The following is a 23,524-nucleotide window of genomic DNA, read 5'->3' on the forward strand; positions in this document are numbered from 1 at the left end:
AACGGCAAGCCGGAGGCGCGTGTTTACATCTTCCTGTTTACGTTCACACAGAGTTTAACTTGTTGTAGCGACATTAACATCGTGTAAAATATAGTGAAGACCTGAGTTAGGTTGAGTCTAAAGTTCTGACGCAGAGGAAAAGTCGTTCATACAAACTAACGACGGGCTCGGACGAAGTTAGCTGTGCAGGTTAGCCGCTAAGCTAACAGGTGTTCGCTAGCAGCTAGCAGGAGTCAGAACATGGTAGTGCTGAGAGCTGGGATGTGTCCTGGACTGGAGGAGGATTTAATACGAGACCTGCGAGCTGCTGACATCAAAACAGGTCAGTTGACGTGTCTGTGTCTGTCGGTAGGTTTCAGGAGGGGTTTCATCTCAACAGGGATCAGCTGAGGTGAAGGACAGAGAACACAAGTAACGAGAGAGAAGTTTTGTGATGAGGAGAAGGATGGAGACGTACAGTACAAGATCAGCCTCGAGAAGAAGTTAGACATTAAATATGAACGATATCAATATATGTGAAATAGATAAATAGATGCATAGAGGCATGGGTGTAGTTTATTGATCCCAAATTGCACATGGAGCCAAGTAACAATAAAAAATACAAAGAATTGAAATGGATATAAATAGCAATAAAGCACCTGAATACACAGTAAAGTACAAAATATAATAGAACAACGAATAAGCCTATAAACAAGAGACAAGTTTGCAAAGTTGCAGTAGTTGTTGTCAATGTGTCATTAAGAGTTTCAGAGCTGCTCCATCGCCTTTCAGTAAAAAAACTCCTCTTCCTCTCACAATAATTACATTTAATGTTTTGATTTATTATGCTTTATTGAAAAGACATTGAAAGACAACTACTCAATGAATCAAAAATGTGCGCACATAAATAATCAAGATAATAATAAAAGAACAAAAACTAAAATGGATAGATTTCCTTCCTAAGAGATTATGACAATGCAATATAGCTTTCCTCTTATCCCTCTTCTGAGAGATCAGTGTACACATCAACTGTTTTATTACTTTTTGTGTGTTCATAAGTTTGATCGTTTCAATATTTGGATAAAGTTTGGTTACTCTGCATTTATGAAAGCAAAATTTACCGAATAGAATCAGCAAGTTGAGGCTGAATTCAATGTTTTGCTTATTTAAAACGTGAATACTTTTTTTTGTTAATCAATTTCAATATTATGATCAGTTTTTTGCACAATATTTAATCCTTCAATCGAGTCCAAAAAGTAATTGAACATATAAAAATGGTAAAGAAGATGCCTTAAGGATTCTAGAGCTTCATTGCAAAGAGTTTGGAAAGAGATTTGTTGAGTGTACATTGTGTACAATTGTAATGTGTAGTTCTTTAATCTTACCACTTATACAGAATATATATGGTTATATCCATGCCCTTTGCCAATCAGTACCTATAAAAGCCCATATTCAAAAGGGTGATTAAGACACTTTGGGGGAGCTGTCCTGTTATCCATCTTTTATATACAGTCCATGAAGTGTACAGTCTGAACAGGAGTAAACCTAACTCACCATCTTTTGTTTCTTGTTTCCACAGTGGAGGACCTGGTCTCCTCCGACATTGAGGAGCTGGCTCAGAAATGTTCCGCGTCATATAAGGTATTTTAACCGTACATGAATTAAACACTGTGCTCGGTTACTGAGGCCAAGGACCCTGAGAACGCCTGAGAATGAAAGTTGCCAGATTCGATTGTCCCTGCATCCAGTTACTGCACATTTCATTCTACACACACAGGAAGTGCACGAGCTGTCCAATAAATTAAACATGCAAAAAGAAAGAGCTGCTTCATTCAAGTCCCTCCAGCATAGATGAGCTAATCACTGAGGACAATCTTCATTATTTCCTTTTAAATAAAGCACATTCATAGTTTTCGTTTGTGCGGTAAGAAAAAGGAAAATTAAATTAAACCAAAAGAAACCCACATTTGTATACTTGGCACAAACAGAGGAGAGTGGGAGGTTCAGGCCCTGACCAGCATCACGTTGTGCTGAGACACTATCACCCACATGTAGCATGAGCTTCTGATTGTGTAAGTGGGTCATATTAGGTGGCCTATAATTAAAAAAAGGAGCCATGGTTAATGTAAGCAGACCTCCCACAGGGCTTGTTATACATACCCATAGCCAGGTCATGTGGTTGAGAAGCCAGGCGAAATTGTTTCACAGCAGACGCCCAATTCAAGGTTGAAGATCACATTTGCTTCCTGTTCTTTTCTGTATATTTTATTGTATATTTTTTATCATTTCTTCTTTTCCTATAGAGAACAGATGGAGGCACAAGTTTAGCTCCTCCTGGGCAAATTGCAAGTTTTGCTTAATTTTAGTTTTTCAAGTAATATTAAGTAAATGCAAAGCCCGCGGCAAATTTCACAACATGGAAAGATCTTGAAGACCAAGAAAACTTTGAGATGAAACTTTATGTCTGCTGAGCTGAAAGAGAAATCAAAATGTCTATTTTAAAACTAGTTTAAAATAGACATTTTCCACATTGCAAATGAATAATTATATTTTATAAACAGTAGTTTACACACAGTAAGTGATAAACAATAGAAAAACCTCCTTACTGGCTCAGAGTCCTTCATTATTGGTTGGAAAACTAAGCAGCTTCTTTCAGCTGTAAATTATTCCTCAGTCAGAACCATGAAGAGAAATCAGAAATCATGAATTAACCTCATGGGCAGATACTAGGAAACCACATTTCTCTAAATGTCATGAATAATGATTTCTACCAAACCTCATCTGTGAAACAAAAGTGCAGATAATCAGGAAGAAGGTGCAGGGAGATAAAAGTATGTCAGGAAATAATTGTGTGGGATGGCAGATGTGTAGAAGGCAAACCCAAATATTATCGTTACAAAAGAATGAGAGATTTTAAGTCACTGATAAATGCTCTGTGGTCTGTATAAGGAATTAATTTAGAGATCCCAAGAGATTAAAGAACTAATTTATAACAAGTGTGGAAGACATCACGCTGTCTCCATGCTTTTTTAATCTTTTTATTCTCTCTACATGTCTATTTCTCCCAGTGGAGATTAAAAATGTAGGTACAAATTAATCCCCTCTGGGCGAATTACATAATTTGTCACCTTTTAAGTCGGTAACAGAGGCTCCATGGTCGATACATGTAGTCTGGACATGGATAGAAAATTGATGTATTATGAAAGAGAATTAAAAAAATAATCCTGTCACCGCACATTTTCTTTCCCATATTTGAGTAGCAGGAATTGATATGAATTATTACGTTGTTAGAGAAATCACCACGGATTGAGACCGCTCTCCTCCCATGAGATCCTTGTGTGTTTTGTGAATATTCTTCTTTTTAATTCACTGCCTGTAGCAAGTTTACATTCATCCAATTGACTGAGCGCAGGGTTCCTGACCTGCCTGTTCCGCCCCCAGGCTTCCCCTGAGCCGCTCCCCAGCCTCCCTCTGCTCGGTCAGACTCCCGCTGTTGATTTGAACCATTGTTTCACGCACACAAACAGGGAAGGAGGTCAAAGCCGGGTCATCTTATACGACTGAGGCAGCCTCCTACAGTTCCATTAAAGCTGGGCAAGGCGAGGTTTTTAAATGAAAGCAAAGACGTGTTGTGAGGCCACAAACTAAAGTGGAGCGCAGAGAAGTTTCCCACTAATTGAGACCCAACAGATTTGCCTCAGTTCAATAAATGCATTTCTGTTGTTGGACTCAGGAAATCCTCTCTGCCCAGGAGGAGAGACTAATCCGAAAGTGAGTCTGCTAAACAGCACTAAGTGTTCTTTGATCATCAAAACACAAAAAATGTCTGGTTGTCCATGCCAGCATCTCCATACTGGAGGAGACCTTTACTCCATCTCTGCTCAAAACTAAAAACAATACCACCTACAAAAACTAGTAAATTAACTTTCTTCCCTTGTTTTCAAAGCCAGGATAAAAGCAAAGAAATACTTTTACTAATCGATCGAAATATTCACCAACATCAAATTTGATGATTGAGTCATCACTCAAGCTGTAAAACAAACACATCAAACAGATTTTTTTTTTAATAGCATTGAATAATTTATCATATTTGTAACAAAAATACAGAATTTTAAGAAACACAAACAAAAGGTAACAACAATAAACATTAGTTAAGATAAACAGTTAAATGTTCCATTTCCTTCAATACAAGAGAAAAGACAAAACAAGCGAGAGACAATTTTCACAAATTTCTGGATTATACTGTACAAAGAAAAAAGTGTAACACCAATCAATAACCAAATCAATTACTAGTTATGTAAAGACTATGTGAAACTTACGCAGAGACAGTTTTTTACAGTGTAGTTCCAGTATCCACATGTTCACTTAATAGTGTGTGAGCCCAGGCAGCGTGGACATGGAGACATTATTACAAAAAATCCTCCTAATCCGATTAAAACAAGCCAACATGTCACCTGGTACCTGTGGATTATCAACACAATGGCCCAGCTGGACAGAAAACCACCGGATCTGGCAGCAGCGCCGGCCGAGCTGCGTCGGTACATGTGTCAGCCATGAGCCTCACCCGCTGTCTCTCTCCCATCACAGGCTCTGTTTGCCATCCGCCGAGTGCTGCTGGCCCAGCACGCTGCTTTCCCCGTGTCAGGCGCTGATCTCTACGAGGAACTATTGAGCTCAACAGCCATCCTCTCCACTGGAAATCCCAGGTAACAACAGCTCTGCAAACCCAGCACAGAGCGCCGCGCTTTGTCACCCCGGGGGGAGCCGGGGTATAAAACCTTGGGCCCGGTGCCACGGGAGCTTAAAGGAGGGTTCAGCTCCAAAATCAAATATGTCTTCCCGAGGACAGCTCTCCACGTATTGGATTAAAAAGCACTTCCCTGAGTTTAGAGGCCAACGCGTGTGTTGTGGTGCTTGTTGAAGCGAAACACTTCTCCGGCAGTGTAATTAGTGGTAGTGGTGATGTTTTGGGATGTTTTTTGGGATATGAAAGGACTCGATGGTTAAACTGGAGCAGGCTTCATTATGTCTGCAGCTGTCGGTCTCCAGCTTCACAAACAAAATCAATAGTATCATACATTACCAAAGATGTTCCTAACCAGAAACCTCGGCATCGATCCCTTTTCTTATCAAACTAAAATCTACTCGGCGTTGTTAGAATCTAATTTGCATTGAGCTGCGCCGGGGGGGTGTGCATCAGGAGCTCGGCTGGCTGTGGTTAAAAATACAGAAGAACTATAATGTCTTAGAAAAGGTCTGTGGGCTCCAGTCCGGCCACTGAGGAGACATTTCAGAGGCTGAGGAGGACGTCTGTGCTGGTTGTTTTTGTTTTGCTGTGTTTACTTTGCCTTCAGTGAAACACACTACGCTAAAAACAAGAAATAACATTAACTGTAACTCAACATCGCTTATTCGAGAGACCTTTTTATCTCAGAGCTGACAATTAGAGTCTGACTAATTGACCAGTCTTCAGGTTCAAACCTTAGACTGTAAATAAAGATGGCCGATATGACAGCTCCTCAAAAATACATCCCAAAAACCTCTTTATCGCCCCCTGCAGGTTGGCTGTAGATGGACCAAACTAAGAAGTAAGATTTCACGTTAAAAATATTATTTTGAATTTCCATGACCACCTACAAGATGGTTTCATTGGTTCTGATCCCATTGATGTTTGTTTTGGTTCAAACTGATAAGATGCTTTAAAAATGTGATGGACAGCTTAGACTGAGTCACGATTGGTCAAGCACATTTGTGGGAGGGACCTCTGTACTTCAGTGGCACAAGATGGCAGCGTTCATATCCAGGATAGTTCAGCTTCAGTTCTGGATTGTGAACAGAAGTGGGGACACGTTGTCCATCTTAATTTACAGTCGCTGGTTAGAGCCCAGACACCTCCTGATCTGAGGTGACCGTATTAACCACTCGACCACCGCACCGCCTGCTTTACATCTAATTTAAAGGCTTAACAGAAAATCTCCCCCTGCTCTCAGCTTGTATCTCAGCAGTACTTTACCTTTAACCTGCAAAATGGAGACACAGCCTCTCAGGAGCAGTTCTGGATGTTTGCTGGCCTCTCAGAGACGAGTCATCTGTACACAGTCATCGCACAAAGAGCCACACATACAAATCATTCCACTTTCAGAGGAGAAACATCTTCTGGCAGAGGAATGGCCCAGCGTGGGATGGTTTATATGACGCCACCTTTTCTCCTGTTAAACTGGCTGCTTGAGCATAATTAATGAGCGCAGGTGTTTCTTATAAGTGGTTTTCATGAATTAGTCAGTGCCTTGGATTAGTGGCTGGAAGGGAATCAGCCGGAGGAAAGCTGAGTTTGTGTGTGTGTGTGTGTGTGTGTGTCTTGACTGCGCTCTACTGGTGAAAAGGAGAAGTGATGAATGTGGCTGTTTGCTCTGCACAGTGTCACATTGTGTATGTGTAGTGTCAGTTTATTAGGGACAGCTACCTTAATAAAGACACCTGCATTAATCCTACCTCCATGAAGATCACCTGTTACATGAGTGCTGTAGAGTCAGGCTGCTGATGCTGTTAAAATTTAAACTAATATTTAATTCTAATATTAAGTATATTTAATGCGCAAAATATGCATTAAACACTTTCAACGAACGTGAACATTATATTTTCCATGTAGGCAGGACATACCGGAGGACTTTCATTAGACTGCATTAATTTAAACCATTTTTGCATATTGGACTGTATAATATGTCAAGTATTTATGCAGAGTAGACGCTCTTGATATGTAATAGGATTCTTCCTGCTCTCCTTACTAACTAGTTCTGAGTGTAAAACTAGTTTTCTCTGTAGGATAGAAGCTCATTATTATGGAAAACATAACACCTCGGCTCATCCCTCCACCGAGGCCCAACAATCGTACACTTGTCTGGATCTTACGGTTGATATATAACAGAGAAAAGAAGGTGATTCAATGATTTGAAGGGAACCTGAATATAAATTCCTGGATTCCACAGCTAAATCTGCAGTGGCACCAGACTTGAATGGGTTCTTCTTCTCGGCCTCAGGGTTCACTCCTCCACCAAGTTTGGCAGAAATCTGTGTCGTTGTTTTTAATAATCCTTGGAACAAACTAACAAACTGTGAAAACACAACTTCCTTATCCGAGGTAATATGGCCGATAACCTATGTATTTTTTATAACTCTGAAAAGACAAGAAGGAAACTAATGCATTAATTTTAATATTAACATTTCCATTCTCATTCTCACTGACAACAGTAACGTGTAGACTCTTCCTGCACGGAGCTCTGGGCCCTGAAGGCTGTTCACACTTTTGAACGCTGCCTTTTGTATTTTCAAAGCTGTTTGATGTTTGCACACTAAATGTGAGTCTTCATCCCAGACAACGATGAGACGAATTTATGGACTTTTATTCAACAAAGCTAATAGAAATGTCACAAAGTAATGAAAAGAGCTCAAAGAAAACCTTTCTGCTACATCATAATATATAAACCTTTGCTGGACTCTAAATAATGTAGACTCTATTTTCATTATTTTGCAGCATTATAAATTTTAGGATGCATCTTTGTCTTTGTGTTTGGCTGCAGGGAAAAAATCTCCAAACTCACAGATGCAAGCTGCATTTCCAATATCTCCGAGTAGCAAAACACAAACGTCGAACAATAATTAATATGGATGATGTATCGTATTTATTGTTAGCCTTTCAGAAAGTCAAACAATATGTTCCAAGACAAAAACAACCGAACAAACAGATCTCCAAGCTGTCGTGGTCATTTTTCATACGAGCAGGATTGATAATGAGGGTTGTTTATGGTTTATCGCCTACAGATTGGTTTTGTCATGACGTGATAGTATATTCTCACTATATGACTTTAAAAGTTCATCCCTACAGTTACTGAAAACCTGTCGTCATGGGCTTCTAAGAAGTACTTCAGCTCTGCAGCTCAGTGTTAGTGGCTTTAATTAGACGCCCTTTAAATGAACAGACACTGTGACTCCAGACTCTTTAATTAAGAAGCTGCTGATCCCCATTATTTGTTCAGCAACGACACGTCAACCTTTGTTGTGATTGGTTTTTGGTTTGTCTGTCAGCAGGATCCTGCAAAAATAAAACTACTTCACCAACTTCTCCTAAACCTTGATGGAAGGGGGGGGGTGGGGGGTTATGGGCCAAGGGAGACGTGATTATTTTAAGATTTTGCATTTTCGGACCATTTTGTGAATTAGAAGTGTAAATTGTGTGTTTATCTTGTCAGTTGTCTCTGTTCTTCAAGGCCAAAGCTATTCAGCCGGATGTGAATTCATGTTTAAATGCTCCCTGCAGCCCTGCAGACTTCTGTCTTCGGGAATTTGACCTTGACTTCACCGTGGATGTGACATCAGATGGAACAAACAGCCATCCGATGCTGAGGAATAAGAGTTAAGGGGTCACTTCCCAGAAGCCGGCCTATCAGAAAAGACTGGGATCACTGGGAGGAAGACCTTAATAACAATATTTGTATCTATAGATTATACAGAGCTGAACAGGACCTCTTTAAATGATCACGCTGTGTGGGTAAAGCCCTGGGTGGTGAATCTCTGTTCACAGGAATGTAAAATTATCTTTCAAAGTTCTTTCCGTCTAAAGAAAGAAGCACTCAACAAAAGCTCTTTGCTGCTTTCAGTCCAATCATCCTCTGAGAGGAAGACCTTTGGTCCAAGGACTGCTCAGTATTTTCAGCTCACATGATGAGTGCAGCCCGTGGGGAATTCTGAATTGGTGACTTTTCAAGGACAATCACTTTCACTCTGCTGAGCCTCTGCGAGAGAGAAACCCGGTGTTTTCATCAGCGCTGCTCCTCTCTCTGCGCCACTGTCACCGATGGCTGGAACAACCCAAGTATCACTCCCCCAACAATTCTCCTCTTCACAATCAGGCCGAGGACGATGATGAGGACCACGAGCAGCCGTCTGCCGGCCTCCGGTGATGCATAACATCCAGGCTCCAGGGCCTTGATCACATAGATTTAGCTGCGAGGCCGTCGCATCCCTCATCACGTCGGCGGGCGAAGCAATTCCACAAACTGCAGATCACTTGTCAGGTGATCAAGACGCTTCAATACTGAAAGATCAGATGGTTCAAGCATCATCACAACAATTCTGACAGCGTTCATTCATCTCAGATCTTCAAGGAGCAGAAGAAATGTGTTAACAAAAACCTCAAACCCTAAATCCAGCTGGGTTTTATATCGTAACCTCTAAGAAATTTTGCCAAAATAAAATACGGTGCTAAACCACTGGCTCCTAAAGTATATTTTCCAAATGAAGGTTAGAGCAGGGAAACAAAGTTGTTGACGAGTGATCCAACCACCTTAGAAACTCCCATTGGAGCTTACTGGTGTCCCAGTGAGAGAGTTTTCCAAGCGAAGCTGCATTTGTTCTTTTAGTCTTTCAAAGAAAAGTTGCAAACAGCTCATCAGCCCTAACAGCCTGTAAACAAACCTGACACTCACTTTGCACTTTGCTTGGCAGGACCATTGTTTTGCTCACAACAGTTTGTGTGAACTATCGTTTTCTAAACAGAATCATCGGGAAGGTTCAGATAAGAAGAGACAACGTTATTGGCTTCTGACGAGAGAATCTGAAACTTTCACCCACTTCCTTCTATTAAGCACAAATACACCATCACATCCGTCCAGCCTCTGCTCGGCGAGCTCAGGAGGAAATTAATGGACCTCCGGTGATTTATTGCACAAGTTTCTTGCAGTGTGAACACATAAAAAGAGTGGATACACCCGCGGGGGGGGGGGTTGGGTGGAAGAGGTCACGTATAAATGACCTGAGGTGTGTGGAGGTGGAGCTGGGGGAAGATTTACCCGTGCAGCAACAAAGAAGCCGTAACAAGACTGTCAAGGTTATGGATCTGAAGCACAGAGCTCTCCTCGCTCACCCTGTCAATAAAGATACTTTAAGTGTCTCAGCTTGTTCCTGCTGGAGCACGAGGCGGCTGCAGATGTGCATCGGCCTCAAGCTTCCAGAACACTTTCTCATAATTGAGCTCAGCCTCCGACGCTGCGAGAAATAGATGAACGTCATAAAAAATGCTTAGTGAAATGGGATTTAATTGAACAGAGTGGTGTTAAAGAGGAAGTACACAGCAGATTTATATATGAGGGTCAAAGGGAGCAGTTGACCTTGGTAGCAGCTGTTTGACCAAATAGTTTTCAATCTCGTCCTCGTGAGTGAAACTTCAGTCACTTGATAAATCAGTTTTATTTATTTACTGCAGATCAATCCAGACGTGATGCTAACGCCAGAAAACTACAGCCTGAATTACATCTTCATGTTCTTCCTGTGCCGTGTGATTGGTTGACAACCTGTCCAGGCTGCCGCCCCGCCCTCAACCTATGGCAGCTGGGATTACCTCCAGTTTACCCACTTGCAGCCCACAGCAGCTTAGATACTCTGATGGTCGATATCATTGCCTTCCAGTTTGGTCTTTTTGTTGCCACCACCATCCCAACGCTTGAATAATTCAATCAAATACACTTTTAAAATAACGTTATTCTTATTCTTCTACTTATCATTGTTATTATCCTACATTAATGATTGAATAAAACTCTAAATCTCTTACTGTCTGAAAAGGATAGGATAGAATATATTTAATTTCAGTTCACACTTGGGCACTGTGCAGTAGATCGCTAGACACTCCTGTTACACTTCCAACTAACACACACACACAATCACACAAACACACAATCACACACACACACACAATCCTCTTAAAACAGATGAATGGAAAACGCATCCGTTTTGATGGATTCAGTTTAAAAGACGCAGCCGGTGGCAGAGCTTGATAAGACGCCATCAAACAGGAGCTGAAACTGGGAATTGGCCCGACTCTGAAGGAGCAGCCTGGAAGTCGAAGCTCCGCTCGTGTTGTGTTTACCCGACTGCAGCTTGTTGTCGGCTCTGCAGACGCACTCGGACTTAATAGTTTATTACGCGCGGTGGCAGCTGTGAGTAATGAATTGCACCTTGTTTCTTGCAGCTTCGATAAACTGCTGGATTCGGGCTTGTATACCGGGGAGATAACGGAGCTGTCAGGAGGCCCAGGAAGTGGCAAATCTCAGGTGAACAATCCCCCCCCCCCCGCTCCATCACTGATAATTCCACTGGCATAAATTCAGTCTTTAGAATTCCCTCTTCTCCATTAGAATGAGAAAATGTTCCCCGGCTGAAATAATGCTGAGGTAATTCTTTAGAGCGTGGATATCGTTCAGCTCCCTGCCTGATATCTTTATACCCCCCCCCCCCCCCCCCTCGCCTGTCATGTCCTCTAGGTGTGTTTCGGTGTCGCAGTGCACATTTCTCACCAGCTGAAGCAGAGTGTGATCTACATCGATACAACGGGGGGGCTGAGCGCCGGCCGCCTGCTTCAGATGCTGCAAACTGAAACCAGCGACACGGAGGCGCAGGTGAGTGCAGCATCGAACACGCGACACGTGAGATCTGAACCAATCTGAAGCGAGACGCCGTCCCCCTTCTCCAGATGGAGGCTCTCCAGAGGATCCACGTCTTCCGCTCGTTTGACGTCTTCTCCCTGCTCGACTGTCTGCACGGGCTGAGCGGCGGCGGCCTTCAGCAGGTTCCTTCTTCCTGTTGCTTAAAATACACCCACGATCCTGCCGGGGCCTCGGGGAACCTCGGGATCCACGAATCCAACTTTGAGTAACGGTAGTTTTGTCACATTTTTGTCACCAGGCATCAGTCGGCGGCGGCGGCTCGGTGAAGGCGGTGATCGTGGACTCGGTGTCAGCCGTTATCTCTCCTCTGCTGGGAGGCAAACAGAACGAAGGTGATGTCTCTCTGAGTGTGTGGTGTGTGTTTACACCTGAGCTGCAAACTAACAACGCACGTCATGAATCTGTAGAAAAGAAAACACACAACAGGCTTCCCGCTCATTTAAGGCACACAACTATTCCTACAGATACTTGACAAACTCAAGTATTTTGTTATGTAATGTAACAAAGTATGAAGTGCGACTGGGGCAGTGACCGACATCGGGTGTTAGTGCCGGTTGTCGGTTTCACTCTGGGCCGACTTGTTATCGTTCTGAGCAGATGGGACGTCTGAGATTACAAAAATAACCTGGAGATGAAACTTGCTGTCGAGCGATATGTAAATAATTTGAATACTTAATTTCCCTCCTGAGTTTTAAGCAGGGAATACTTTGTAATGTGTATATAAAGATATACTGATTTAACCTCTTTAAATCTACTGTATGTGTGGAGCCTCATTTGAAAGGCAACAATATATAGTTATATAGTTTTATTAGCAGGTCAGATTGACCATGTTTATTATCTTAGTTTTGTGTGTTATGACATCACAACAACACGATGTTGTAGCTTCAGTTGCTGACAGATATTAAAGAGTTTCCTCTGCTCACCCTCTGGTGCCTTCAGGGATGTCCTTGATGATACAAGTGGCCGGAGTTCTGAAGACGATGGCGAAGGACTTCAACATCGCAGCTTTAGTAAGGACAACCCCCCCCCCCCATACAAGTGGGACAGTCTGCTCGTCCCACTTTGTTTCTTCTCTTCCAACGCTTCTCTTATCTGTGGAAAGCTGCACTGACTCATACAACAGAACTAAGAGCTGTACACGATGGTGTGTGGGTCCTCAGGTAACCAACCACGTGACCAGGAGCGGCGGGGGGGGCGAGCTGCAGCCAGGCCTCGGCGCGTCGTGGGATCACATCCCCAGAACCCGAGTGCTGCTGGAGCGGCTGGAGGAGGCCGGGGCTGCCGGCCGCTCCAGTCTGCGCTCGGCCACGCTGATCAAGTCCTCCAGACGGGTACGACCAGATCTCAGGGCGTCTCAATGAGATGTTCAGTTCCAACACAAGCTTTCATGAGATGATGAGAAGGATTTAAAGGTTTTTCTGTTTGTTTTCGTCTTCTCAGCCGTGTTTCATCAAAGAGCAGTTCGACCTGCAGTGGTGGAGTCGCTCTAGAGAAGGAACCTCTGGAAAGAGAAAACGGGACGAGACCGATTCCTGACGAGAGCCAATTAGAATCCTCTAACAGAACATCCCATCACAGGTAAAACATGAATAAGGATGTTGAAGAAGCTAAAGTGTCTTCACACACATTTAATCATTTGTTTGGTCGTCATTCGAATCAAGAAGACTAGAAAATGGACCCGTTCAGATCATGACACTTTATATTCTCCTTTGAGAGGCTCCTTCAGCCGCCTGCAGCTGAATTTATACGTTTATGAGATTTCTCTTCACCCGTCGAGAGGAAGGAAGGAAGGAGGGAGGGAGGTAAGGGCGAGCGAGTACTTTCTCCCTTTCAGGCCTTTCAGGGGAAGCCGAGCAGGTTCAAGTGGATTTTGCTTCTTCGGAGCTTTTATACATTCAAAGGTTTAATTAAGCCACATCACAGCCTGAAGTGTCCACGGGAAGAAATCTGAATTATCCTTGAAAGCCATTGAGATGCAAGAGGCTGCAGTGGCCTCTCATCGGATTGTACCAGGACTCTCGTGATTTCAAACCCAAGTGGAAAATATTTGGTTCAGGAGGGGAAAAGGATTTTTTAAACAGATTATTCCTCTCGTTTGAATTTAGTAAATTTGAGAACATGACTCTTTCACAAGACGTTTTTAACACGTGAAACTGGAAGAACACAAATATCTCAGGATGAGGAAGAGAAGTGTGAAAGACAAACTCCAGAAAATATCTACATCCATTCTCTGGAGTTCACGTCTGTAAATCAAAGCATTAGAAAAATGAAACAGACACATTTCTTGATATTTATCAGCACCTCATTTATTTATTGTCGCTCTTCACACGAGCCGTGTTTTCACTTCTCACACATCGTCTGTAAAAAAAACTAACGTGCTACTGATTAACCCCGGAATCTAAATTCAGCTATTATCTTTGTAAAATGCAATTCAGTGATTTCCTGTGCAGCTGCTGTGACCACATGTCTGAGTGAAATGTTATAAAAACTACATCCGTCCCCAACATTCATCCGTCTCCAACAACCTGGAATAAGCAGAAAAGTAAAAGATGTTTTCTGTCAGTGGCCCCGGCTGCTTTGAAGCTCGCAAAAGGCTTTAAAAGAATAAATAGAACTCATTGTTGAAGAGAAGCACGGAGACACCAAACTCCCCGAATGATCCCGATGAAGCCAGTTCATGTAGTTTAACACTGATTGGAGCAGTGCGTGTAAACACAGTGTAAAAAAAAACAGAGTGTCTCCTTGTTGTTAGCAGGGAGGAAGGACGCGCCTCTTGCGGATACAGTCCCAGATCCAGCTGGGTGTGACTCTCTGGGCCGGGCTGTCCTCCTCGGGCTCGGCCATGGTGTGCGTGGCGGAGGCGGAGTCGAAGTCCTCCACCACGTCCCCGTCGTACGCCACGAAGTAACGCCGCAGCTTGTGGAAGTCCTGCACGGAGACGGGCAGGAAGAGCTTCACGCCGCTGAAGATGTCCAGCAGCGTCTGGAGGGAAGAGACAGAGCGGTCACGAGAAGAAACAGACTCCAGGTGAATCGTCTCTAAACGACTGCCAGTTTTTATAACGAGTTTTATTTCATCTTTAACTTTGTTTCAGGTTCTTGGACGATGTGGAACTTTTTAAATAACACATCGGCTGAAAGACATTTAAAGAAACTATTGTAGGTATTTCCTAAGGTGTTATTATCAAACCTTGATGACAAGGAAATGTAATTGAGATTTTACAGTTTAACAAGAATAATATTTAAAATAAATTATAATAAAACACAAACAAGGTTTTTTAGATTTTGTGGAATAAAGTGATGAGAATGTTTTTAGTTTGATTCCATGTTGTTTTCCAGAAGGGACATCAGAGGAATCAATGAGGAATGTGGTGCATTGTGTTAATACTTTAATAAAGATCTAACAAATAATGTAATATTCAATCTTTTGGCTCCTCAGCTTCACATGATCATAAGTATCAGGACTTTAAAAAGCTTGTGTAAGAACCTGAGTCTTTTCAGAAGAAAGAGTAGAAAGGTTAAAGGGACATTTATCGGATTTATGAAAAAAATACTCAGCATGTGTTGTCGCGATGTCAAGAGTTGTAAAAAAACAAGTAACTGAACTAAACTTAAAGAATTGTAAATATTTGGGGCTTTAACTTGATATGAATGAATGAACTTGTTATCAGCATTTAACACTGTTGTGTGGAAGTTTTCTCACCTCTAATAAAATGTCTCTGTTGCATAAAGTGAGTCTTTTGTGACCAACTTTAAATATGTTTACTTTTTTCCCACTGAAAAGTTTCGGTTAAGATTCCATCAAACTACTAAAGTGATAATTATTGACATGTGGATTTCCTGGCACAGCACTCAGGCCTGGTCCCAGTGAACCCAGTCACACTCACCTTGTCGTTCCTCGGCTGCAGCAGCTGAGACGTGCTCTTGGTTTTGCTTTGTCCGTTGCTGTGGACGTCCTCAGTCTTCTTCACCTGAGGAGACACACCAGCTCAGTTCATCACGGTTCAGGAGAGACTGTGATATTTGAGTTCCCCTCTGTCATGTGACAGTCTGTACTGTCTGTTGTGTCTGTACTGTACCTTCTTGGCAGCAGGTGCCTCTATGGGGGGGCTGCGGGGCTCGGATTTCACAGCCTTCAGTTTGGGGGTCGTGCTGGTGCCTGAACAGAGAGAACGTTCCAGATTAATGAGATAAAGTGAAACCACAGACGTCAGAGATAAGCACGTGAGAAGTTATCTTATAGTTAAGATGTCGTTATCAAACCCTAATGAGAAGAGATTTTTCACAAATTCAACACAAACGTATAGAACTTGAATTAATTAACTTTTAAATGTACATTCTTGTGTTTTCATATTGGAACATAAACAAACACAGACACGTCAGGTGATTTTTATCCTCTGTATCGGTCCCAGTCTTTGACAGTGGGACGTTAAGTCGTCCCTCTTCATTTACAGTCTATGATTTCAATATAATAAAAACATGTCTCAGGTTTGTGGTCCTCTCCGTTGCTGTGTGTACTCACTGGGCCTCTTGGGAGCAGGAGCAGCACGAGGAGCAGCACGAGGAGCAGGAGGCGGAGCTTTGCCTCCGCGGGACGAGGGCGACGGGGAGCTCCCCCCGCTGTCTCCTCCTGACGAGCCCTTGTCCTCGCTGGACGGCCCGGCCGTCACTTTGAAGTCACAGTTCTCCTTCGAGATGCGGAACAGCTCCTGAGCAGAGAGAGGAAACCACAACGTCACCTCTGCTTTCTCACATTCCATCGTACATCACAACAGGGAAGGAAAGTGAACTGCATCAAATGGCTGCATGTGCACGTCAGGTTTCTCAGAATCAAGTGAGCAACTGATTCTGGTTCAGTTCTATTATGTTTCATTGCTGTTTATTGAAACTCGATGGATGGATTGGATGTAATTCTGGAGCAGATTTGGTTAAGTAGGGATTTGTTATTCCACATTCTTTGTGAAATAAATGAGTTCTTGTATCTATGTGGATGCATCAATACATCTAGATGCAATATAGTGATAAACTGAGATTTGCCCTTCAAAGTTCTTCTTCTAGTTTGTTCGATTGCAGGATTACACAAAAACTACTTCAGAGATTTCAACAAAACCTGGAAGGAACATGGGCCGAGAAGAAACTCAGTGGATTCTGGGGAGGATCCCGATAAACGAGATGATCCAGGCATTTTTTTCATTAAAATTGTGAATCTGGGATATCGAGAGGACTGATGTGAGATTTAGGAAAGATAAAATTAAAACTCCAGATGTGGCCGATTTAAACAAATAGAGCTTCAATCCTGTGATTGTGTGGATTCAGGAGTTTTTTATGCATCTTTAATAGTTTTAGACGGAAGATGACAAACTCGGTGCCTCAGCTGAGGAATGTGAGCCGCTGTAGTTTGTGATGTCATCTCAATAAAACTAAATAATCATGATGCTTCATTCACTTTCTACAAGTCTTTCTACCTGATCGCTAAAAGGGACAAAAGAGTCAAAGTTAAATTTCCTCCACATTTCTGGAGTAAAAACTTGACACACGTTCCTCCTGCACTCCGGGGGAAACGATGCATTATTAATACACACCTCACACCGGCGTGTAAACTTTTACTCAAAATAGCGATAACCTACTTTGAGCTGGTGCAGGTTGGTGGCGGTCTTCCAGTCCTTGTCATCGCGGACGCGCGTCATGCGGGGGAAGCGGATGGAGATGCCGTCAGCCGTGTGCATTTCGGATTTGGAGAACTCGGCGCCTGTGATCTCCCAGACGGGTGCTCGCTGCGGGAGGTGGGAGAAACACAGATGAAGAGGGAAATGAATGCTTTTACATTACATGAACAAAAAACTATAAGTTAGCACTTCTGCTCAAACAGAGAAGAGGTTGTGTCGATTGTTTTTTTAAATAAAAGACGTTTGTGGATTTGTGATTTCAAAGTGAAAAGTCCAAACGGGTTTTTTCAAACACATGTTTCCCGTCTGTGAAGTGATTCCCGTAAACCCGCCGCCCTGCAGCTCATTATCTTAACACGTCGGAGGGTAATTTATACGTAGACATATGCAGGAGGTGCTTTTAACTGATCACTTCATTCAAAAGGTCCTCAGTTCACAGATATACAACCGGGCTGCGAATGTGCTGAACAGTCAAATCTCACCTGAGGATCGCGGATAATGAAATCTGGATAATAGTTCTTGATGACTTTTATCCAGCCTGGGATTTTGCTCGGCTCCTGCACACACACACACACACACACAGATATTAATTTTGTATTTTATTACACCAGCTCAGAATGCAGGCGGGCCTCTAAGTGGATCCTCTCTGACCTTGCTGATTTTGATCACGTCCAGCTCCTTCTGGAGCCGGGCCAGCATGGCGTCATCGTAGCCTCCGGAGCACTTGGTGACTGTGCACCATTTCTTGGAGTCGGGGTCGTAACAGCCCATCAGGAAACTGGACATGATGCCCCCTGGTGGGCAGAAGAACACACCGGGTATTAGGGGGGCCGGCGGGGGGGGGGGGGGGGGGGGGGCTGCCTGTGGGAATCAACCCACTGTGACGTCACCCATTGGTTTGTGAGCTGCTGTTTTGACACGTATAGTTTTAAGAGGACTGGAAATTAGATATTGAGACAATTAAAAAACATGTTTACTGAAGTTATGAATCAAGTGAGAAGAAGATTCATTTTCTCAGACTGCTAAAGAAACAGATTATTTTAAAACCAGTGGAATCTGCTGGTGATTTGAGAAAATACAGATTTCAGGAGCTTCCACATCGACTTCACTTTTCAGAACCGGAGTCTGAGTCTCATTTTTAAACCGTCTCAATAAGTCTGAGGTAAACATTATGATATTATCGCGGTTTCTTGTCCTTCATGTGTATACCCTGTGTCCCTATTATTAATCAATATCTTTACCAACCATCATGAATCCATTATTGTCCGTGCTTCTCTTTGTGTAACCTGCTTTGTGTGATGTCACTTAACCTCGTCTGCTCAGATCCATCAGCCCCGTGTCCTCCCTGTGGTTTCCTTTTGTTCTGCTCCGTGTTGGGACCTGTGATCTCATCTGATTGTTTTTTCCGCTCCATTAGATTTGTCTCCACGCTTCACGAGCTCTTTGTTAACTGCGCTTCAGACACGTGAACCTTGTGTTGTTGCATTTGTTTTGCGTCTATTGTGTTGTTTTTTCATTACGCAGCCTCCTCATTGGCTCAAATATCCTGTCTGGCAACTGATCTTTATACTTATATTAATTTTTAATGTCTTTTGTTTGTGAGCAGGATAAAACCAAACTGATAATCTGATTTACAGGAAAGAGGTGAGGCCCCATTACATTGTTGAGCCGATCCGGACCAACGCGCAAATCCAGGAATTACTTCTCTCTCTCTTTAAAGGTGAGTGGAGTGTTGGCCTGGGCAGTGGTTTGTGTTCGTACCTTTCTAGTTGTTAATGTCACCATCCTTTCAGAAGTCGTACTAATCTTCTACAGAAAAAGTTTGAGCAGCCAAACGCACAGATTTACAAGTTTTAAGTCCTGACACGATGTTGGATAATCACCACGTTCAACTTATTTAACGCTCCACTGATTTAATCTGTCTTTGCTGAAAGTTGACCACAGTTTGCAAAGTGGTCCCCTGCTCATTAAACAAATGATCATTATTAAAAATGATCAGTTATGAGCTAATGTGGGTGGAGCCGGGGTCACGCTCCCCTGAGCATGAGGTGTGTGTGTGTGTGTGGGGGGGGAAGCACTCAACCTGTCAGAAGAGGTCATGAAATGTGTGGATGTTCTGTGGAGGACAGGTCGAGCTTTACACACCATTGGAGCCTTTTCCGTAGAAACCCCCGAGCACCACCAGGTCGGCCGTGTCCGCCATCGCCCCTTCGTTCAGATAGTCCTTCTTCACCTTCAGCCAGTGACGCTTCCCCGGTTCATAGGCGCCCTGAGACACACGGGGACAGGAAACCGTCAGAGCCACTGTCTTCCAGCTACAACTGTCATTAAACTTCACATTTAACTTTTCACTGACGCACTGTGTCAGAGCCCGAAGCATTTATCACTTTAACTCCTAAAATCATCCGTTTGGAGCTTTTCACAGACAGAAAACTTACGAATAAACGTTTGAGAAAAAAATGTGCATTTATGGAAAGTTCTATATATCTGGTCTGATTTAAAATCACCTTACACCAATATTATATTATATTAGATATGTTGAATTATAATTAAATAAGTGACTCACCTTTACGTCTTTGAGCACGAGGCCTTCCAGTCCCTCTCTGATCACACGGGTGATCATGTCGGCCAGATCTCCTGCTCTCTGCCACACACACAGACACACACACACAGTGTTAGCTGTTGTCGCTCCTGCGCAGAGTTACTGTGGATTCGTAGTTGAACTCACGGTGACGTGCTTCATCTCTGAGAACAGGATCCTGTTGGGAACCTCCTCCATGTTTTCGACTAGGAACTTCCTGCGTTCACGCAGAGGCCTGGAGGTCAGGAGGTCAGAGGACACGTGTTAGTGTCTAGTTGTTTCTCTATAGAAAGTCCCAGTCTTAGATAGAAGTGGAATGCGAAGACATCTTGAGGACGACGGGGTGAAAACACGTTACCTCTCCATGAGACTCACACCGTTGAAGTAGATACAGTCGAAAACAAAGAGGCAAACTTTGGCATCTTGAAACGCAGCTTTCTGAAAAGGAGAAGAGGATTTGATGTGTGACCAGATTCATTCTGCTGGGAGAGACAGAGAACAAATTGGTTTGATGTTGTCACCTTGTGAACCCCCAGGGTCCCAAAGGGCAGAGGTTTACTGGTGTTGGTGTCAATTAGGAGAACCTCAGCGTCCAGTATCATACTGTGACCACCGGGGAACGCCAGAGGGATGTACTCTTTGAAGTGGGCCACCTGAAGCAGGGAGAGAGACAGGGACAGAGACAGGGACAGAGACAGGGACAGAGACAGGGACAGGGACAGGATGGGATCAGGACCGAGGAGCAGCAGGACGCTTTTCAAACATCTATTATACCAAGACACATCCGGGGTCTCTAAAGGTTCCAACTTGTTTGATTTAAGACTGATTAGGTTAATAATGAATGAAACATAAACCTTGTTCCAATATCGACACCATCATCTTTACTCCATCTAACACTCTATCTAATCTACGTACTGATCCGACAGAACATCTTTAAAGTAACACATTTTATTTTCTCGCTCTTAAACAGCAGCTGCACTGGAGGTGGACCCCTGGTGGTGATTCCTGGTAATGTGGTGTTAGCCAGAGCTGGATACAAATGAAACGGTGACTCGTACCATTTGTAAGACTTTAGTTTCAAACTATTTCAAGTAAATAAACGTTTATTCCTACATTTATTTATTCGAGTTCTATTTCAGTAATGGCTGTGAAACTAGATAATGAAATAAGATCTACGTTATTCATTCTATGTCTAATTTGTTTTTCAAAGAATCTAACCTGAGCCACTTAGTCGCAAGCAGCTGTTAAAATACAATATATACAAGTTGTTTATTAAATGCTCTGGTTTAGGATAAGTACTCGGTATTTCTGGATACTCAGTTAATCAGTATCAGGAGAAATGGAACCGGAACATCTTTAACTTTTATGTTTACATCCTTAGGTTGATGTATATGTTTATATATTTGTCTAATTATGCTCTAAACTCAAGCTGGTGTCTAGTGTGTATATCACTTTACCTTTGTTCTCATGTTCCATTGATCTGCTTTACATTATAAATATCATATAAGCTTCTAGATGCCTAGATTTCCCTCTGGATCAATAAAGTATTTATCCACCTTCCTTCTTCTCTGTGGTGGACGAGAACCAAACCGTTTAACAGTCGTCATTTATCAGAATAAAGCGCATTAGGGACACTTGGATTATTGCAATTAGATCCTATCCCCACCCCCACAGAGTGTTACCCTAACATTAACATAAAGTGTCTAATTACAGAGGCCGAGTTGTGAATACTGATGGGAGCACGAGCTGGGATGTCACACGTGTTCAAAGACCATTAAGGTTCAAAGGACTGGAAGGTGGAGGATATTTTTATCAGAAAGCACGAGGAGCTGGTTTTCAAGTGTGTTCTTGTGGATGTTTTTTAAGTGAAGTTTACTGCGGTTTCAAAGCTGCTGTGGTGTACCGTATGCATCGTGCTCAGCAGCAGCCTCTAGTGGTCAAAGCGGCTGATGAACGTGATGCAGATCCATTTATCCACACGTGTGAAAAGCGGTCGGCCTCACGCTGAGAGAGGAAAATACTGGAACATCACTGCAGGTAATGTGTGAATTTCACACCAGGATAATTCCTTTACACTGCTTATCCTGCAGGGGGCGACCCTGAGGATGTTCCCTTCTGTCATGCATTCATACGTGTGTGTGCGTGTCTGTCTGTGTGTGTGTGTGTGCGTGTGAGGACTGACTTTGTGTGGCAGCACTGGTTTGAGGCTGCGGCTGAAGTAGCTGAAGACGTCTCCGTTCTTATGGACCTGCACACGTTCTCCGTCGTACTTGATCTCGGAGAACATCCCGTTGGGACACTTCTTCATGGCGTACTCCACGGACTTACACGCCTCGGCCTGAAAACACAAACAGGACAAAATGATAAATCACAAATCTCTCAGCGGGCGAACAACTTCTTCATGGTTAATTCATTTCATTATAAATATTATATCCGGAGCCCCATATGACACGTGATAGAGAGAAAGGCAGGAGACATGAGGGGAAGGCACGATGCTGCAGTTTTAAAATAATTGATTTGACCAAGCAGGCAACTTCTCTGCATGTTCACCCGCTGCTCCACCTCAACTAACTTCTCTCCGAGCTCGCCAAGCAAATTATCACACTTCATTTTATGTCCGTCCTCGTCTTCACTCCAGTTCATGTTCCTCCGTCACTAATGTGTCCCCAGTTGAGGTAACAGCTCATCTCCTGTGAACTGAGGTGAAGACCAGGAGGAAGTTTGCAGAGCTGTAACCCGGTGGGGGGGAGCCGGGAGCTGGACCGTGCTGCTCCTCGGTAAACTCAAATGTGATGAAGCGAGCTTCAATTTGCTCTTACGCTGTGTAATTAAAAGTCGGCGGTGTAATGGGAATTTAATGGTGTGTGGGTTTTGAGGAAAACATTTTAGCCTCGTGCTGAATTAATAGTTGCATCAGTAGAAGAGGCTTGAGAGGAGCTGTGGTCCCAGTGGTTATCTGTGAGGTCCAGAGCCTGATGGCACTTTTAAAGGACGCGCTGACCTTCTGCACTCACTGGAAAAACTTCTGTTTTATCTTAATCTTTATTTGCTCTCACACAAAAGTGTAAAAATCGACTGCAAACTTATATTGCAGAAAATATCTTATTGTTAACCTCTCTCTCTCTCTCTCTCTCCCTCTTTTATAAATCCAAGATATCGAAGCAGCAATTATTGTCTTTTATGGGAAATCTATTTCTAATTTACTCTCACCCACATTCAGAGTCACGCCTGAAGCAAAATGGACGATTATAGAGCCCAGACCCACGGCTGGATAATTGATGCACAACGATCTACCAATTAAATTAGGTCGTTCCTTAGAGGTCGCAACATTATCTTCATCTGACTCACTTTATCGGGAAACATATTCTTCAGGTAATTCATGAGGAGAGGAAAGTCAGATGTTGTCACTATAACGATGAAGGACATCTTCAGATATGTAGAAGTAAAAGTCAGAGTAACGCGTTGTTCAATTATGTTCAATTTAAAAAATGCTTTTCTGACTTTGTTAAACCAGTTTTGTCCGTGAATGAGAAACCTCAGCCCTCGAATTTTGGCAAAGTGACTTTTGGGACTAGTTGTGTTCAGATCTGGTATCAACATCCATCCTGAGAGATCCCTTCACAAGTGGACTGAACTCATATGCTCATAACTTTAAAACACTTTCTGATTGTGGCTCCACCATTAGTGATTGGATCTGACTTCTCTGACGATTTGTCATGTTTCTACTCACTGTGAGTTTACAAAACGCACAAAGACTTCTGTGAAGGATTGGGAAGAAGTGATGAAAACAACACGTGTGAGTCT

At 43.0% G+C, this 23,524-nt stretch overlaps 2 protein-coding genes across 3 annotated transcripts in view; one reads left to right on the top strand and one right to left on the bottom strand.

The window, feature by feature from the left end:
- On the top strand, positions 1-14,896 carry rad51d (RAD51 paralog D). Of its 2 annotated transcripts, none has more exons than XM_062405959.1 (11): positions 1-322; positions 1,559-1,620; positions 4,567-4,685; positions 11,000-11,081; positions 11,292-11,426; positions 11,501-11,596; positions 11,713-11,806; positions 12,414-12,484; positions 12,635-12,805; positions 12,915-13,052; positions 14,227-14,896. In XM_062405959.1, the coding sequence occupies exons 1-10, from the start codon at positions 241-243 to the stop codon at positions 13,008-13,010; spliced, it is 1,008 nt and encodes a 335-aa protein (XP_062261943.1). In that variant the 5' UTR covers positions 1-240; the 3' UTR covers positions 13,011-13,052; positions 14,227-14,896. The 2 variants fall into 2 exon arrangements, with proteins under 2 accessions (XP_062261943.1, XP_062261944.1); XM_062405960.1 differs by having other exon boundaries at positions 14,230-14,896.
- The window catches only part of lig3 (ligase III, DNA, ATP-dependent), a 15,846-nt gene continuing 6,060 nt past the window's right edge, over positions 13,739-23,524 (bottom strand). Inside the window, exons 9-21 of the mRNA XM_062405942.1 lie at positions 21,903-22,058; positions 20,242-20,373; positions 20,079-20,158; positions 19,868-19,955; positions 19,706-19,783; positions 19,285-19,408; positions 17,791-17,933; positions 17,622-17,696; positions 17,101-17,247; positions 15,996-16,182; positions 15,553-15,632; positions 15,361-15,444; positions 13,739-14,456 (exon numbers count right to left, since the gene is read on the bottom strand). Coding sequence (XP_062261926.1) covers positions 14,223-14,456; positions 15,361-15,444; positions 15,553-15,632; positions 15,996-16,182; positions 17,101-17,247; positions 17,622-17,696; positions 17,791-17,933; positions 19,285-19,408; positions 19,706-19,783; positions 19,868-19,955; positions 20,079-20,158; positions 20,242-20,373; positions 21,903-22,058 — 1,608 coding nt within the window. The 3' untranslated portion in view covers positions 13,739-14,222. The remainder of the gene's footprint in view (positions 14,457-15,360; positions 15,445-15,552; positions 15,633-15,995; positions 16,183-17,100; positions 17,248-17,621; positions 17,697-17,790; positions 17,934-19,284; positions 19,409-19,705; positions 19,784-19,867; positions 19,956-20,078; positions 20,159-20,241; positions 20,374-21,902; positions 22,059-23,524) is intronic.

Source organism: Platichthys flesus, chromosome 15 (assembly GCF_949316205.1).
Source record: "Platichthys flesus chromosome 15, fPlaFle2.1, whole genome shotgun sequence".
NCBI classification, from domain to species: domain Eukaryota; kingdom Metazoa; phylum Chordata; class Actinopteri; order Pleuronectiformes; family Pleuronectidae; genus Platichthys; species Platichthys flesus.

Coding starts and splice junctions, on each gene's coding strand:
- rad51d (XM_062405959.1), top strand. CDS start 241: ATGGTAGTGCTGAGAGCTGGGATGTGTCCTGGACTGGAGGAGGATTTA. Junction 4,686..10,999: donor CTCTCCACTGGAAATCCCAG/GTAACAACAGCT, acceptor TGTTTCTTGCAG/CTTCGATAAACTGCTGGATT. Junction 12,485..12,634: donor ACTTCAACATCGCAGCTTTA/GTAAGGACAACC, acceptor GTGGGTCCTCAG/GTAACCAACCACGTGACCAG.